Source organism: Acipenser ruthenus, chromosome 7 (genome assembly GCF_902713425.1).
Source record: "Acipenser ruthenus chromosome 7, fAciRut3.2 maternal haplotype, whole genome shotgun sequence".
NCBI lineage: Eukaryota > Metazoa > Chordata > Actinopteri > Acipenseriformes > Acipenseridae > Acipenser > Acipenser ruthenus.
The window spans coordinates 4,249,170-4,267,326 of record NC_081195.1 but is presented as its reverse complement, the minus strand read 5'-3'; the positions used below and the strand labels follow the sequence as shown (position 1 = coordinate 4,267,326).

Below are 18,157 nucleotides of genomic sequence, written 5' to 3'. Positions count from 1 at the left end.
TCCTCACAAGAACATCTTGGTGGTAATTGACCTTCTGAAGGTAGAGTGTGGTGTCCTATGATGCAGTTAGGCTTGATTCAGCAGGGCCTGCAATTTTGCACTGATTAAACCACATGCCTATAATAGAAGCAAATCACTTAAGGACAGTTTGTCACCTGTTTGCTTTGTTTCTTATATCTAGTAATGAGCACTGTAACATGTAGGACATTGCAAACCCACTTATTGTAGCTTATTGGAACTGAAAAGTTCAAAAGGCAAATGTTTACATTATCAGCGATTCTTTGCTGACAGCAGTTTAAAAAAAAGTCATGAAAATCAATCACACTATTTATCAGGCATGTGCCGAAATAACAGCACAGTTGGTTTTGTTTTAATGAAACGATAAAAACAAACGGCTACAGTTATGCATTTGTACAACCATAATGCAGAACTGTGTTTCATTTTATTGCAAAATTATTTCAGCGACAGTAATTCTTTATTTTCAGAACCGTTTCCATGGTATTATAACATGCACTTTTCACTAAATTCTATCAAAGAATATTACCATAAGAAACAACAACACATTGAATGTACATTGTACAGTAGCAGTCTTCCGTGTACTGTAATAAGCAGGAAAGTCAACAGCATCCAGTCATCCAAAAAGGGCTTTGCACCTCTAAACCACCTCTAAAGACAATGACTCGAGTCAGATGGAGAATTTTTTGCATGACTCCAGTCGAGTCACGTCTTTTGAGCAGGGAGTCGAGTCTTTGCTTGCAGGGACTCGAGTCAAGTCGAGTCATTTGATGGCAATGAGTCAAGTCGAGTCGAGTCATGAAAAATTGCGACTTGATTCCGAGTCGAGTCGAGTCATTGACTCAAGTCATTACAACTCTGTCTACAGTAGATGCGATGTAATAGGGTTCAAAATGAATATGTCTAAAGTTTGGTGATCTGGATCAGAGAAAATATGTGTGCATAGCTCTTAAATGTACTGTTTCATTGAATCTCTGTTGTTTGACTGTTCTGTGTGAATTTGTATTTATGAAGGCCATGAATTGAAAATTAGAATACATGTCATACAATAAAAACCAAGGCTTTTCAAAACATTTCTTGCCTCGTTTTTCAAACTTTTATTTTCTACACTTCACTTTCACTCTGATGAAGCCATCCAGTATGACTACACTCACTTCCTGTGGTACATGTAATAAGACCCCAAGTGACACAATGTACAGAAGAGTTCCTATGCTGTGTGCAACATGGGCCACAGACAGTAGGTTCAGATGGGGGCTTTTTCCTATTAGCTGTTTAAAGTGAGAGGAAAACAACAAAATAAACAGAAAAAACAATATGATTTAGTGAAAATGTTGAGAGATGAGAAATTGCCTTTAAGGCTTTGAAGACACATGACTTTTTGTTTTGTATTAACAGTGATCTATCTATCTATCTATCTATCTTTCTATATATACACTTTTAGTGTATTTGTACAAGGTTTTTGTATTAACAGTATTTCGTGCATTTGAGTCTTGCAATGAATGTTCGTATTTTGCTCCATTTCCAGCGTTCTTATTTATCAATGTACACGTTATAAAAACAAATTAGTCACTTTTGCTTTGATTTAGTTTTTTGTTTTTTTTGTTCACAGGTTTTATTTAGTTAGTGGAGGGATCCCTTTTCTTATATGTGGGATCACAGCAGCTATCAACATCAACAATTATGGGAGTGGAGAGGATGCCTTATAGTAAGTACATATTATATGTTGTATCTGCAATAATAAAACATTAAAATAAAACTACATATTACAAATTATTATAACAAATGTAATGGAAGCAGTATGTGTGAAACCGCTGTTTGACAGGATCTGGGTGATCAGTCCAAATACAATACAGATTAGCATTCCCACAGGCTCTGTTCAGTCTTGTTTAAGAAAGGCACTCAGGATTTGCAAGACATTATAAATATAAACACATTTAACTTTGGCTTTCAAGCAAGTTATAGCTTTGATCAATGTTAACAAATAGTTGAATGCAATATTCATAGAGCTACATGATGTCAAATCATGGGCCATTGTTTTTAATCATTTATATGATTTTCTTTAAGGTTACATCCCATATTTAGTCAGGAGTGTATTAAGAGCTTGTATTATTTATCAGTCCTTATATATCTCTTACTGTTACAGCTGCTGGATGGCATGGGAGCCAAGTCTTGGTGCATTTTACGGTCCAGTGGCGTTCATTGTGCTTGTTACTTGTATCTACTTCCTCTGCACATTTATCCAACTGAAGCGTCACCCTGAACGGAAATATGAACTGAAAGAAATGACAGAGGAGCAGCAGAGATTAGCCAGTACTGAAGTAGGCCATTGTCACATGACAGCTTCAGGGTCATTGTCACAGGCCACTTGCTCAATGATTTCTGCATCAATGTTGGAAAACGAGCATTCATTTAAAGCCCAGCTTCGATCTGCAGCTTTTACCTTGTTTTTATTTCTGGCCACATGGACATTTGGGGCTCTTGCAGTCTCTCAGGGTCACTTCTTGGACATGATTTTTAGTTGTTTATATGGGGCTTTCTCAGTAACTTTAGGACTTTTTATTTTGATCCATCACTGTGCAAAGAGAGATGACGTTTGGCATTGTTGGTGGTCTTGTTGCCCATCAAGACGCAACACTTACTCAGCGCAGGGCAACGCCCGCCCAAAGGCAAATGTTAATGGAGAAACACGGGTCCATTCGCATTGTGTCCTGGATTCTCCTTGTCCTGGTAAGGCAGTACCAGGGTTTAACCATTCAACCTCTGGACACTGTAAATTAACTAACCTTCAGGCTGTCCAAAACCATGTCAGTTGCCTTTCTCCTGTCACACCGTGCTGTGCCAACATGCACAGCGAGCATTTCATCGACGATGAGCCTCACATTCATGTACATTCAGAGGAAAGCTTCAGACCCAATATGCACATTCACAGATGTCTGAAAAGCAGAACTAAACCAAGGCACTTTTCTCAACACAGGACTGCAGGAGACCGGGAGTATGCTTATCACATTCCTTCCAGTATCGATGGGAGCATACACAGCTCACATACAGACAGCCCACACAGCACACATGATGGGCATACGTGCCACAGGCGGGCGTGCTGTCTAAAAGGTGAACTGTTCCCTACAACAAGCCAGCCTGAAAGCAGTGATGCCAGCACTGTTGTGTGTGGGTGCAGTAAAATGCCCGATGATGACGCTGTGCACCATGCAGCTCATTTAGAGATGCATCCACGGAGACAATCATCTCCTCAAAACCCACCCAACCAGAATGGAATACTGAAGGGAAGCTTGCACGAAGGGCTCATCTACAGTTCAGATAGTACAGGAAATATAAGAACTGGCCCATGGAAAAATGAAACTACTGTGTAGTTCAAGGACTTCAGTTGTACGCTACCTGCCACCGCCTTCGAAATAACTCAGCAGTCAGTACATGTACATTTTTATATTGCTTTTGCGTCTGTTTACATGTTTTTATTGTACAAATATTCCACATTGTATGTTTGTCTAACCCAGCGGTTTCCAAACTTTTTGAGCAGAAGTTCACCTTTTCCTATAAATGTAGGTTTGAGGAGAATAACCACGCTAAAGTCGCTGCACTTCTTCATTGTTTTAGAAACTGAAAGGTGCCACAGCTAGCGGATGTTATATAAATGTTGCTCTGATAATTACATGATATTGTAAATATGTTGTTAATATTGTAAAAAAAAAAAAAAGAAACCTACACACTTCAGAAACCCCCCCCCCCCCCCCCGTTTAAAAACCGCTGGTCTAATTTCCAGTATACTTTAACCCTTTACTGGAAGAATTACAAATGGCACATAAGGTATGAATACATTTAAAATAAGGTCAAATGTTTTTTTATAGAAGTTAACGATAAGAAGAAGCTATTTAAACAGGCAGTGTTCTCAGAATGGCAGTGTCAAATAATCCTATCATTATATATTACACATTTACATATTGCACACACCAGCATTTTCTCTGTATAAGGTCATACATAAAGTACTGTGAAACATGATAAAGTATAAAAAATAAAAAAAGAAATAAAAGAGCTTAGTAATAATAATGATTCATAGGCTTTTATGTTTTTATGTTATAGGTTTTTCATAGCGGTCAATTATATGTACAGAAAGAAACCCTGCCTCTATGCTGCTAGCGTGTAAAAGATTACATTAGGTATTCAGTCTGTGTAACGTCTCAATATCCTGTCGAAAAGAAGTATTAAATAACATTACATTGTCACCGTTAAATCTGTGATGCTTTAATGGTTGTATCTTGCATGGCACAAGTCAGGGTATACCATTCGCTGTGTTCTAGTGTTCCATGTGAAAAACAGCAGCATTGTGAAAAAAATAACTAACTGCGCTATCTAACGTGGTACTACATGTGTGTAAAATCAATATAAAAGCTCTATTAGAGGTCAACGCTAACAGTTGTTCATTTTCTTATACAGCGCATGCAGTGCTTGTTGTGCAGTATGTGACTTTGTGCAGTGTTTTTAGCAGTAGCTTCCAGTAAATGAGTTCCACATGAGTTGAGTCAATCTGTGCTTGTAGAATACCTGTAGTATTTTTAAAGGAACAACATTATTTCAGTATTTTGTTTGGCATCAACCATATCAGTATTTTAAAGTGTTTTTTTTTTTTTTTTTTTTTTTAACCCATTCCGTTGAAACTGAAAAGACGACTTTTCAAATTGTCACAGTTGTTTACACTTTCTGTGTGGATGTTAATTGTGTCTACTGTGTTCGGGAATAAAAGCTATAGATTAGAAGCGATTCAGCTGTCCTATTTGCATGGTCAGGAAGAGGTAATTATTTATGACTGAAGGAGGAAAGAAACCATGCTAGGTAAAACTTGTATGTTGTCCCATTAATTTGATTTAGCATGATAATGAAAATGTTCCGAAATCATGTAGATATAATAAGTTTTAATAAATACATTTTTGTATAAACATGTTGGAGATATTATTTAATTTAAAAAAAATGGAAAACACAAATGTCATATAATAGAATTAAACCCAAAGGGTTATGCTCAGTATCTGAGTAAAAAGCATTTTTTTTCCTTGTAGATTTGTTAAATCTTGACATACATTGTAAAATGCCCCATTGCATATTGTATGCATTCGTCTCTGTTTTTCCCATGGTTATAAATATATAAAGCCTGCTTACCAATGCCAATGCAAGAATATTTTGGTTTTTTATGCATATTGGACATTTTGAAACTGTCTTAAAATCAAAATAAGATTGTTTTAAGTGTGAATTTCAGTGTTTTGTATTATAAACCATTTTGTCATCAGACTTCGCACCACTGTGCTGTAGAGCTGGTCAGAAATCTGGTGTAAGGATGAAGCAGTGGTACTGTAACATATCCCAAAGTCAGTTTTCCACATCTCCACTAATTCCAATCAATGTATTTTTTCACCATAAGCCAATTCTGTTTGTCTATGTAAGCAAGTACTGCTTCAGTCTTATGTGTGTAATTAATAATAAAAAAAGCTTTTGAAGTCATTAAGAACTAGGTTTCAAACTGTTTTCACTTAATCACTCTGCTTGTATATTAAAAAGATTTCACAAGTAAGGTTTTAAAAGCCATTTTACATTTTAGTTATAGTTCTGTTATGGGGAGTATTTAGATCAGGGATGGACAGCCATGGCTCTTCACTGGTATGGTAGCTTTTCATTATTAACTCATACCTGTTAAACACAGTAAGGAAAGGTTTTTCCACTGGAGTTCCCTTTCCCTGTCATACATGGTTTCCGTTGGACATTGTTTAAATGTAAGCAGAAACCTGAAAAAATACAAAGTGAGAACATCACAACTTTAACAGTAAGAAAGTCTTTATTGTGATTAGTAACTGTAGCAATAAGCATGAATTACAGATGACATTTCAGTGCATATCTGATTAGTCCTAATGCATGCATGGGGAATAGCACACTAATTAATTTGAAATCCATTTCCATAGCTTTAGTGTCATTCAATTCCTGTAAAGATGTGCTTACTGTGAAGTGTCCCCAATCACTCTGAAAATTGGATAGCCCAATTGAGTTGCAACATTGTACTTTTGGGACCAATTTTTACAGTCTGGTGAGAATGAAGAAAAGGGTCAAATTCCTTACCCTAAACTTGGACACAGGCTTAAAAAAAAAAAAAAAAGAAAAACAATGTTCTGTATTGGGTATTGTTCCACAATACATATTTTCTTCTCATATATATCTATATATATATATATTAGCTCTTTTTTTTTTACTGAATACTAAAAGGTAAGTACTGTACCTTTTGGTTAGAAGTGAAGTCATCTGAAAAAACGATATTCTATTGATGGATTTGACTACACCTCAAAGGAATTCAGTAACAGAATGTATTACTATTCTATCTTTTTTCTAGCATGTGTCTTGTTTAGAGCACAAAAAAACAGTTCTATAGTACCAGTTCACATCCAGGTGATGCACTTCCCGAGGGCAGTGTTGTGCAATGCTGTTGGTGTTTTTGTGGAAGCTGCTAATTATTACCTTGTTCTTTGCCTAACGGAAAAACTAAATGGAATAGGTTGTTTATCTCCTCTTTACATGGAATGGCATTCATAAATATTGTCACCTAACTGTTCATATGTGTATATAAAGCATTTTCAAGTCCAATTTGCGATCGTTTTGCGCTAGTGCAAAGTTTGACTTATTATTTATTTATTTTTTTTTATAACTGGGAGAAAAATAATGTAAATGTTAAGAGACTAGGAAGAAACAACTTAGAATTGAACTGCTTTCGTTTAGCCTTTTGTACTCTGATTCATCATCATCATCAGAAGAAAAAAAAAACACATTGTTGGCTTACCAGCTGGTTTATTTATTTATTTATTTTACAACAAATGACAATCAGTTTTCAAAGATGTTTTTGTATACTGTAGTGCTGTGTTGTGAAAATACATCGTTTGAAAGCATTCAATTGGATTGAAATTAAGTTTTCACTGTGAGTGACAGCCTGCAGTGGGGGTGGGCAATGTAATCTCGACAGTATTGTAGGATTGTACTGCACTACCATGTGCAGTAAATGAGTTCATTATATCTAGACTACCCTGAAGTCAAACTAAACTGTGTGTCAGCCGTGCTGCTTTAAAGCTCTATTTCATTGTTTTTCTGAATTCATTGAATAGATCCACAGTAATCTGTCAAGTTAGAAATAAAAAAAGAAACATGGAAAGAGTTCAACTGTACATAGTAGAGAAAAACAAATGTGACTTCATATGCAGGAATAAACTTCACTGGGCTCATTGGGTACTCTCACAACTACTCATACTGTTGAAATGGTATCCCTATGTTTTGAGTGCATATTTAATTAATGTAATGTAACATGCGAAAAAAAAACGGAAAAAAAAATAAACATGTTAATATCTGTGACTGATAAGAGGAATAGGCTTGTCAAAAAGTGAAAAACATTGTATTCTTAGTCGAGGCTGTTGGGTGCAATGCGGTGGTTCTACAATTGGATCTTTATGTACCTGGGGAACGTTTTTATACACATACGCTGTCGTACTATCAGGCTCTTACGACGTCGGGAACAGAAGATACGATAAAAGTAGCGTTTCTAGATTACGTTGCTCACACGACTGGATCGTATTACCTGTCGTATTTTATCGACGCCAATTTACCTGATGTATAAATACGACGGGTGGCTGTGGATCGCAGTCATTTTCTACGTTGAATTTTGAGGGCTGCATAGACAGAGACAATAGGCTCAAAGAAATTCTTTGATGGGCTTTCTGATCAGGAAATTATACTGAAATACTACTTGAAGAGGGAGGCCATCCAACAGCTTTTTACGTTTTGTCATCCCTTCGCTAGCACCACTCTGTTCACAATGCCTGTCCATTTCATCTTCTTTGACTAAGCGGTTATACGGGTGTTAATTTTAGAAAACGACACATCCTTATTCCCTTCTGCTGCTTCGAGCAGGATATTTAAGCTAATTCTGCTAGAATCTTTTCTTTTTATTGCATTTTTGGCATCTGCCATTATTGTTTTTCGTATATCCGCTTTTTCTTCAAACACAACTTTTCTCCTACAACTTTGCTTTATATATAGGCTCACTATATATATATATAATTGGAGGGTGGGGTATTGTGTCTCACCTGTTCTGACAAATTTAATAATTATTTAGGGCAATATGTATTGCTGTCATTTTCCAGTTGCAAATATATATATTAATTGGGGATATATACAATCACGCATAGGGTAGAAATTGGGTGTTAGGCCGTTGAAAACAGTAGTCTCTTACATCAATAATGATTGCGCAAACGTGATTTCCTAACCAATAAAAATACATGTTCCCCCTGTGCTGCGAGATTCATCTAGTTTCAGACAGTCGTATGGCGGTATTGCTAGCCGACCTGTCGTATTGAAACACGACACCGAGTAGTCCACTCGAATATAGAAACAGGTGATAAGTGGTCGTAAGACCTATCGTAGTTCAACTTACGATGTCGCAATATAGAACCGAGCCCCTGATTTGTTATTTTGCCATGGTATATCACATCTTTTTTGCAGCGGATTCCATTTAATATTTTTGTGTTAATGACGTCAGTGATCACTTTTTATGAAAGCTATAATACACTGCCACCTAGAGGTAGGAGGAGAACATCACCGTTTAGCAGTACTCGTTTATTATTTATTTTACTCAACCAAGCCAGTCCAGTATTTAACCAATTATGCATGTTATAATCTTCAGCACTACAGTTGGTGTAAAAAAAAACAAAACAAAACTGTAACGCTACCCAACAATCGCCTTATAGACCCCTGCTTTGATGTAGCATTACCATAGTAAATGTGCATACATTACTCTTTCATTACACTTGTATTATTTATTTCTTAGCAGACACCCTTATCCAGGGCGACTTACAATTGTTACAAGATATCACATTATTTTTTACATACAATTACCCATTTATACAGTTGGGTTTTTACTGGAGCAATCTAGGTAAAGTACCTTGCTCAAGGGTACTGCAGCAGTGTTCCCTACCAGGGATTGAACCCACGACCTTCTAGTCAAGAGTCCAAAGCCCTAACCACTACTCCACACTGCTGCCCAGATATGTCTGAAGAATTGTTTGACTGTGGTAAATGCATGTATGGAGTAGTGGTTAGGGCTCTGGACTCTTGACTGGAGGGTTGTGGGTTCAATCCCAGGTGGGGGACACTGCTGCTGTACCCTTGAGCAAGGTACTTTACCTAGATTGCTCCAGTAAGAACCCAACTGTATAAATGGATAATTGTATGAAAAAAATAATGTGTAAAAAAATAATGTGATATCTTGTAACAATTGTAAGTTGCTCTGGATAAGGGCATCTGCTAAGAAAGAAATAATCAATAATGGTAAAGAGCTAGCTTCTTATATGTTTGTTTTCTAAGCTATATGTATGAGAGAGAATTGCTTTTTAAAAATTCTATTGTCTGAAAAGCATCCACACTCATTAAGGAGAACGACTTGATTATATTCTGGCTACATGACATATTTAACAATATTTAACAACACCTCTAAATAAAAGCCAGATGGGTCATCCTGCTCTTTGCCAAGCGCTCCAAGACAATATAGCACATAGTATGGTCCCTGAGGTTCTTTTGTTCCTTCACAAGTGATGCCAGGCTTTGCTTTCAGTTATGGTAGCTAAGGATACAGTGCAGTATGCCTGGGGCTTGAGATGTTATTGCATGCTAATAGCATTCAATATTTTTGCCTTCAGCTACATGCTCAGGACAGTGCACAATATCTGTGTGCTTACAAAAACACATACACATGATGGTTTGGGAATATATGCCTTAAAATGAGATAGTGACATATTGTAAGTGCAAAGGAAATACAGATAACCCATAAATATATAAATGTAACATTCATGTTTCACCAGAAGCTTCACATGCTATATGGCTAACATGTGAGATCACAGCGACAGCTTAAAAAAGGGGGAAATTAATTATTATATTCCACATTGTTTTAGAAGCTCTTTGATAAACCAATCAACAACAACAACAACAAAAAATATAACAAAAAAAATATATCATATACCATTTTCAAGCAGCACTAGAAAACTGATCAAAGCATTATTATTATTATTATTATTATTATTATTATTATTATTATTATTATTATTATTATTATTATTAAGGATTTCACTGCTGCTAGCAATTTGGAAATTCTATCCATCTGGGATAATGTGGGTTAGTCCATTCTATACAATATAAGTGGCAGCTTTAGACACTAAACCCAAGTTTAAATAAATACAAAAATGAAAGCTATCAGTAACCTGAAAAAGTAGACCACCATGACCTACATTCATTGTATGCTTATGTAAAAATGAAAATTTTACAAGAGACAGAAGAACATATTCTTCCATATATCCTGCAATTCTGATATTCTTGTGCAAGAATGCCTTAATCAAGTTTCTTTCAAGCCTTGCAAGGCATTATAAATATGAATGTACGTCACAGCTGGTTACTGATCTTCTGGGTGCTAGTATTGTGCGTTTTTATTTGTTTATTACAACAAATGACAATCCATTTTCCAAGATGTTTTTGCATACTGTACTGTTGTGTCATCGCTTTCTGAAAACACATTGAATGCATTCAGTTGGATTGAAATCAAGTTTCACTGTGAGTGACAGCCTGCAGGGTGCGTAAGAGAAGCAGAGGATACAGCATCAGGGTAGGGGGTTGGGCAATTTAATATCTACAGTATTGTAGGATTGTACTGGACTACCATGCGCAGTAAATGAGTTCATATTTTTGCATTAAATGTTGAAATTATACCAAAGTAAGTTCTTTATGTTTAAAAAAAGACCAAGGAAAGCATAGCTCAATAAAAAAAGAAGACTAGAATAATTCGTTGCCAGAGGGGCAATGTCGTCATATTATTTTTTCTTTCATTAATGGGTACGCAGTAACCACTGCTTTTTATATATATATATATATATATATATATATATATATATATATATATATATATATATATATATATATGCGCCACTCATGTGTACATGAGAGAGGAAGTCAAGTCTCAGCACAATGGGCACTGCTGTGTATCATTGTATTCAGCTACATTTGTTCTACAATCTGATAGACAAGTCTGGTCTTTTCCTGCTTTTCTGTTCTGAAAGTATAACTCAATCCCATGTCACCTACTGACACAGTTAAGACCCTGAATCCTTAAAATAAAAATTCCTTGTCAATTTTATTACCCACCTGCACACACAAAAAAAAAAACAATTGTGTCTTATCACCAATTGTGATAAGACAGGTGTTTCTGGCTGTTTTGGAAAATGATTTATATCAACAACAGAACAAAAAAAGATCACAGCTATGAGCTAAGCTCTGCATATCTGACAAACAGAAAAATGGCTGAAACTCACTGTCAATAACGTGTACAGCCACCATGGGCAAACAGTCTACAAGGTGTTTACCAGCCTTATATTATTCCTTCTGGGGATTTCTGAATAGTACTAAGAGTCGTCATGAGTATCTATACAATCTGATCTAAATTTGAATTCATTTATTAATATTTCATGTATGTACTTACATTTACTTTAGAGCTAATTGATCGAATTATTTGTATTATTTTACAACTTAAACTAACAAACAAGCATGGTGCTACAGGCTACATCAATATGAAATACCAGTACCAGGCGCTATTTTTTATCGACCCAGCAAATTCCATTATTTAGTACCTCTCAAGCCTAATTCATGTCACTGTATGACTGCAGTCACTGTAGCATTGGACTACGTGCATCTAGGTTTCTAAACCGACAATTTTAGCATATTTATGCTGCAGTTCGGATGCAATAGCTTGGTGCATAAACAGTAGTAAGAATATATGTTTTGTTAATATGCCGAAAGGAGTGGATTTGGGTGGTTTTCCTTTTTTTCTGTTGTGGGGCTGTATTGCAGTTGTAGTAATATAGGGAGGAGTTGAAGACTGCAGTCTCTTTCAACAATGTCGGCTGTTTCTGTGGAGGTGCGGCGGCTGTTGCCATGGCAGCACAGTTAGCAAACTCGTCGGGCTAGCAGTCCTCGATAAAATGTTGTTGATATAAATATATACAAAAATAATAGTAAAAATATAGATATTAAGAAGCAAACGTTTTGGGAAATGTAGAAAACAATTATCGCAGTCTTCAATGTTGAATAATATTTTCGGGAGTGACGCATAAGTATATCCGAATCGAAAAAGTAGTCTGTTGTTTGGTATCTCTCCAGCCTGAGGCATGTTACAGTCCCAACCTGGTACTGCTGTTGCTAGGATAATACAAAGTAGCTCTGTTGTGTTGTGACGGCTGTGGTTTAAAATGTATAAAGTAAATATAGTTCTGGTAAATGGTGTATAAACCTCTTTCAAACACTATGGGGACTTTTGAAACTGCAGTGGCTGTTTATTGTGAAGCCGAAGACGATGACGAAGAAGAGGAGTACTATGAATTTGAACCCCTACCTACGTTGTTAGAAGATGAGGTAAGATAAATAATAATAATTATTATTATTATTATTATTAATATATTATTATTGTTGTTATTATTAATATTATTATTATTATTATTATTGTTGTTATTAGTATTATTACAGTATTATATAAAAACAGTGTTAATTGTTCTAAAATAAAGGAATGTTTTTACTGGAATTGGAAAGTTTTAATTTAGTTATGTATTTATGTTTATTGCATCGACTAGTGAATGTATATGATCGATTGTTTCACTGTCTAGACTCTGGATTAGGCTGGATTCTACAGACTAGTAACACTACCTGCAGTTGGATTTTCAACATTTCAGAGAGGATTGATACACACACACACACACACACACACACACACACACGTATTTCTATACTTGTGAGGACTTCCCATTGACTCTAATTATATTTTTATGTGCTATTTCTAACTCCAGTAAAACAATACTCCACACAGGGTGAAAGTTCACAACAAACAAAATATATTGGCACTTTTAGTTTTTTTGTTTGTTCACACATATTTACTTGTTTAAAATGTTTTTTTTTTTTTTTTACCGTGTGAGGACGTCCTCATAAGTCTTTTTTGTCAGCATTCACTATACTTGTGAGGACATTTTCTCAAATTTTGTCCTCACAAGTAAATAGATACAAAATGATACATACACAGAAAGGCCCGAAGCCACCAAATGAAAACGTGTTTATAGTATACATTGACACTTAGGGTTTGTTTAACTGTATAGTGTAATCATTTTTGACAGAGGAATACATTTCCCTTTCTGTACTGGCAAATAGATAAACCTTTATGATTATTATTGCTGACCTAATTAGAATATGTAATGAAAGGAAATGGGCAGTTGTGGCTTATGTTGTAATGAATTTACCTGTACCTGTAGGGAAATTACCCAAAATTACAAACTGATGTGGTCCATAATGTAGTCTGAATGTGCTAAAATTACTCCAGAAATACTGTAAATGCCTACAACCATTGGTGTTAGTTGATCAGGCAGCTGTCAACAATTGTTAGACGAGCATTTTGTTGGAAAACCTTATATGTAGTTTAAGCAGAGAGTTTTTAGGCATTTTCAAGATAATATGTCATCACATATCTTTGCGGTTACAGTACAAGGCCTGAAGTATCTGGTTTTCCAATTTAGCTTGGTATAAAGAAAAAACAGAACAGAACAGTCCAGTGTTCCTGTAATGTCTTCTGGAGGGTTGGCAATCCCACCAGTCATCTCATTGCACATTTACAACAGTAATCAATTCATAAATATGCAGCATAAACAGGACATGATAGAATGGTTACCAACTCTGGACAGCATTCTGTTCTGAGATCAACCCATAATTGCTGTCTGTTTTGCAGTGTCTAATTCACATTACAATTCTAATAAAGATGTTACATAACGTCTTGCTGTAAAATAAAGGCACACACAGGGGCCGTTGTCCTCTGAATCCATAATTTTCAATTTTTTAAACCTAACAATCTAAAAAATAAAAACTCTTGTCTAAAAGTGCCTGATCAATGTCAATACATAAGTTTTATGCTAACTATAGACAAAATCAAGCCACCATTTTCTATATTCTTTTCTGCAATGTTTGTATCTTTGTGTGAAACATCACTTCAGGGCAGGGACTGGAGTCCAATTGCTAGTTGTGGCAACATACAAATAAAATAATAAAAAAAAAAACCTTTGCACAAAAGTGTTGCAACAGCATACTGAAGTCTAAAAACAGTCTAGCAGCCTCACACACAAGGGTAAGCTTAAACTAGAATAACACTATTGCGTTTCAGTTTTGATGTAGTTCTGATACTCGAATCAATAAAAAATAAGTACAGGACTTATTGTATGGTGATAGCTCTATGTCCAAATATTTTTGTGCAAAAACTTACGAGAATTGCATTCATTTTACAGATATACCTGCTTTCTAGTTAGTGCTATAGGATTGTTTTTCTGCTTTAAGGAAAATGTTTCCAACAGAATGGAAATTTGGTCCATAGTGATTTTGTTTTTGATGTTCTGGTCTTGAAAGAATCTGAGAATGCATTCCAAAACTCTAGCAACATTCTGAATTCCTCAAATTTCCAATCTTTCCACCTACGCCTGGCAATAAACACACAAGGGAGAATATTTTCATGTATATTTATAAGTGTCTCAAGAAAACTTTGCTGAATTTGAATGCTCACGATTCTTGGAACCAGATGTTCTTAACTATATAGTGGTGAAAGTTTTATTGCATCCAGTTTGAAATCCTTTTAAATCCAATTCCAACAGACGCTACATATCTATATGTGCTGTAAAGTCTTTCAACTTCCTTTTAATTGCCGCCTTCTAGAAACCCTTCATTATGAGCTACTTCTTTTTAGTGCTGTATTAACACAAGTCAGACAACTGGACATTTAATAGATTGATGCCTAGCTCTTATTGGCTTTAGGTTGTGGCAAAAATGCAGGATAATATAGAAATACTTCTCTTGGCAGGAGAATGTGTCCCTTGCAGATATCCTGTCACTGCGGGATAGATGCCTATTGGAGCAGGATATCTGGGCTGTCTGCCTGGAGTGTGCCCACTCCTTGAAGAGTATCTCCCACTCACCGCTTTTCCACACACTCTGCATTACCCCCGATACTTTGGCCTTTAATGCAAACGGAAACGTGTGCTTCATGGAACAGCTCAGTGGTAAGTACATGTTTCTTAAAAATGATACAGCATGTATTTATTTATTTTGTTTTAAATAAAACGTCTTACATCATTACCTCAGTATTGCTAATTTCTCCTTTTCCTCTGATAAAGAAATATCATATTTTGGAAACGACATGGGGTTATGCATTTCTGGTTAATGCTGTAGCAATATCTGTGATATATTACTGTGTGATATATTGCATGTGTGAGATATTATTTACAGCAGTTACATTTTGCATAGTGTTGTATAATATTACAGTAATAGGAAATAAATAACTTCTGATCAAAATGTAATGTAGTTAGAGAAAATAAATACTCACTTTTCAATATAAAAGGCAATGTTGTAAGATGATGAAAAGGGGTCCATGCATTAGTGGTTTTACATGTTTAAATTCAACTGTGCACAATGATGTAAAAGGTGGTGGAATACTGCCATCCTAAAACGCAATAGTTATTCTTGGACCAGTTTCTAACAGATTTTTTATTACTGTATGTTCAGAGATAAAGTAATGAATCACTCCAGGGAAAAACACCTGCAGGATTATACTTATTATTTAGTTAAATAGTAAAGTATTGCCACTGTGATAATTTTAGTATATAAAATAAACTGTTTTAGTGTTTGATAAAAGGTCAAACATTTGGAATTGAACTTGTGTTTAAATTATCATGTATGATTTAAGAGCGCAACTGTTTTGACTTTTGTATCTAATCCCTTCTACTTGTCTGTTATACTGCAATTTAGAACTATTATAGTACTTCAGAATACATTGCATTATGATAATTGCTACTGGTATGTGTTTTCAGCCTGTTGCTTATAATTCTAATTGTGTTTGAACTGAAGGTTTCTATGCAATTTAGCAGAACACTTCAAAACATTACAGTATGCATTGTGTCAAAATCAGGTTTGAAATAAAATACACACAATTTAAGTGGCTTTTAAAGTGTTTTTCTTTTTTTTTTTTTTTTTTGCAACCTCAATAAGACCCATTTAAAAGTTTATTGTGTTGGTGTATATTAGGGTAAAGTGAATGAGTTAAAGCAAGTGAAAGCATGGTAAATACCCCTGGAAAAAGACATAGTATTAAAGCAAGGGAAACTGCACAATTTCAATACAAATTTTCAATGGTACACTTACATATACCTTGACGAAGGCACTTCTGTGTCAAATATGTTATGAATTGAAGATATTTTGGAGTGCAGTTGAGTGTGTGGTTCTCTCTTTCTCGAGACTGATTTATGCCTTCAGCCTTGGGAATGTGCACCTTGTCTACTTCGGTGTGTGGATCTGTGTTTTTTTCTTTTTTTCTCTTTAACACTTACATGGGTAGCCATCTGTAGAAGTAATTATGTTTTTAATGTTTTGTTGTCAGCCAGTAGCAACTGAACTCAAATGTCTCAGACGGTGACAAAACAACTTAAGAAATATTCCATAGATGGCCACTATGCAATATTTGTTAGGAACCCACTGTATTGCCATTATGATAATGCTGTGGTCTGCAAATGGTTGGCATTTCTTCCATGTAATAAACACACTGTTCACATTTCGTTCCAGGAGCCATATGCTTATTTACTGACATCAGATTTCAATTTCTTTAAGATACCTATATCTTGGAAAAACTAGTATCTAATTTTGAATCATTTTAGATACACCTGTTACCGATTAACATCTAAAAGGTGGAGTCTTACTTTATGGTAAAGGAATACTGCAGCTACCAGTCTCTGCTCTAACCGAGGAGTTTAAGTGCGCCAAGGTCAGACTGGAAATGACATTAGTAGAGTCACGCGATAAATGCGTAAGGGAGGCAGCACCTGTGTTGAAAACTGGAAGAAAGTGGGCGGCAAAGAAAGCTGTGGAAGATGCAAAGGCTGCCCTTCGAATTGGTGATATCATGGGGCAAGTTCAGCATGGAAGAGGGGGTCTTGGTTTCAGTTCAGCTCCTCCTACATGGCACAAGGCAGCCCCAGTTCAAAGGAGGAAGCAGGTTAGTCAACGAGGTGCAAAAGCAGGAGGAGAGGATGAGGTGTATAAAGGCCATTTCCCAGGCCAAGCAGGGAGAATGGATGAGATGGGAGAGTGTGGAACAACGCAAGATTGGCTGGCAAGACCTATGGTCAATGGAACAGAGCAGGATCAGTTTCCTCATCAGGTCAACATATGATGTTCTCCCATCACCACAGAACCTAAACCTCTGGGTAGGAGAGGATCCCTCATGTCCTTTGTGTTCATCACCTGCAACATTAAGGCACATTTTGACAGGATGTAAGGTGGCTCTTAGCCAAGGACGGTTTACTTGGCTCCATGACCAGGTGCTGCGATGTTTGGCCTTAGCATTGGAAGACAAGCGTAACATGACCAATAAGTTGTCACCTGTTCCATCAAAACATTACACACAAAAGACAACATTCCTCCGCCCAGGAGAGCAACCACCAAGAAAAGGTGTTAAAACCAATCCTCGCCCAGGACAACTGGAAGCTGCTAGAGACTGGAAAATGCTGGCAGATGTTGGTCAACGGCTTATTTTTCCACCTGAGATTGCCACCACTAACCTTCGACCAGATATTGTCTTGTGGTCTGGATCAGCACGCCTTGTTCACCTGGTAGAGTTAACAGTGCCATGGGAGGATGCTGTAGATGAGGCGTATGAGAGGAAGAAACTGCGGTATGCTCAACTAGCCACTGAAGCGGAACAGCGAGGATGGAGAGTTCGGGTTTACCCAGTGGAAGTGGGTTGTCGAGGATTTGTGGCACACTCTACAACCCGGTTTCTCAGAGACGTCGGATTCAGTGGCCAAGAGTTGCGTCGCACAGTGAAGAACTTATCTGAAGCAGCAGAGAGGAGCAGCAACTGGCTGTGGTTGAGACGGAAAGATTCTGGCTGGGGATCTCAAGCACAATAGAAAGAAAGAAACGCTGATGTACAGGTAAGTAAGCTGGGCTGAGTTGAGTGGGGGACGGAGGGGGGTGATGCTGGGACGCCAGAATCACC

At 36.4% G+C, this 18,157-nt stretch overlaps 2 protein-coding genes across 6 annotated transcripts in view; both read left to right on the top strand.

Moving 5' to 3' along the window:
- The window catches only part of LOC117415699 (adhesion G protein-coupled receptor A1-like), an 85,234-nt gene extending 80,564 nt beyond the window's left edge, over positions 1-4,670 (top strand). For all 4 annotated transcript variants that reach the window (XM_034026363.3, XM_034026362.3, XM_034026364.3 and 1 more), the window contains 2 exons: positions 1,625-1,720; positions 2,159-4,670. In XM_034026363.3, coding sequence (XP_033882254.3) covers positions 1,625-1,720; positions 2,159-3,383 — 1,321 coding nt within the window. In that variant the 3' untranslated portion in view covers positions 3,384-4,670. The remainder of the gene's footprint in view (positions 1-1,624; positions 1,721-2,158) is intronic.
- A 7,161-nt stretch (positions 4,671-11,831) lies between these two features.
- The window catches only part of LOC117415941 (kinase non-catalytic C-lobe domain-containing protein 1), a 47,577-nt gene continuing 41,251 nt past the window's right edge, over positions 11,832-18,157 (top strand). Inside the window, exons 1-2 of one of the 2 annotated variants that reach the window (XM_034026902.3) lie at positions 11,832-12,498; positions 14,969-15,167. In XM_034026902.3, coding sequence (XP_033882793.3) covers positions 12,364-12,498; positions 14,969-15,167 — 334 coding nt within the window. In that variant the 5' untranslated portion in view covers positions 11,832-12,363. The remainder of the gene's footprint in view (positions 12,499-14,968; positions 15,168-18,157) is intronic. The other variant, XM_059026146.1, reaches the window with a different exon arrangement.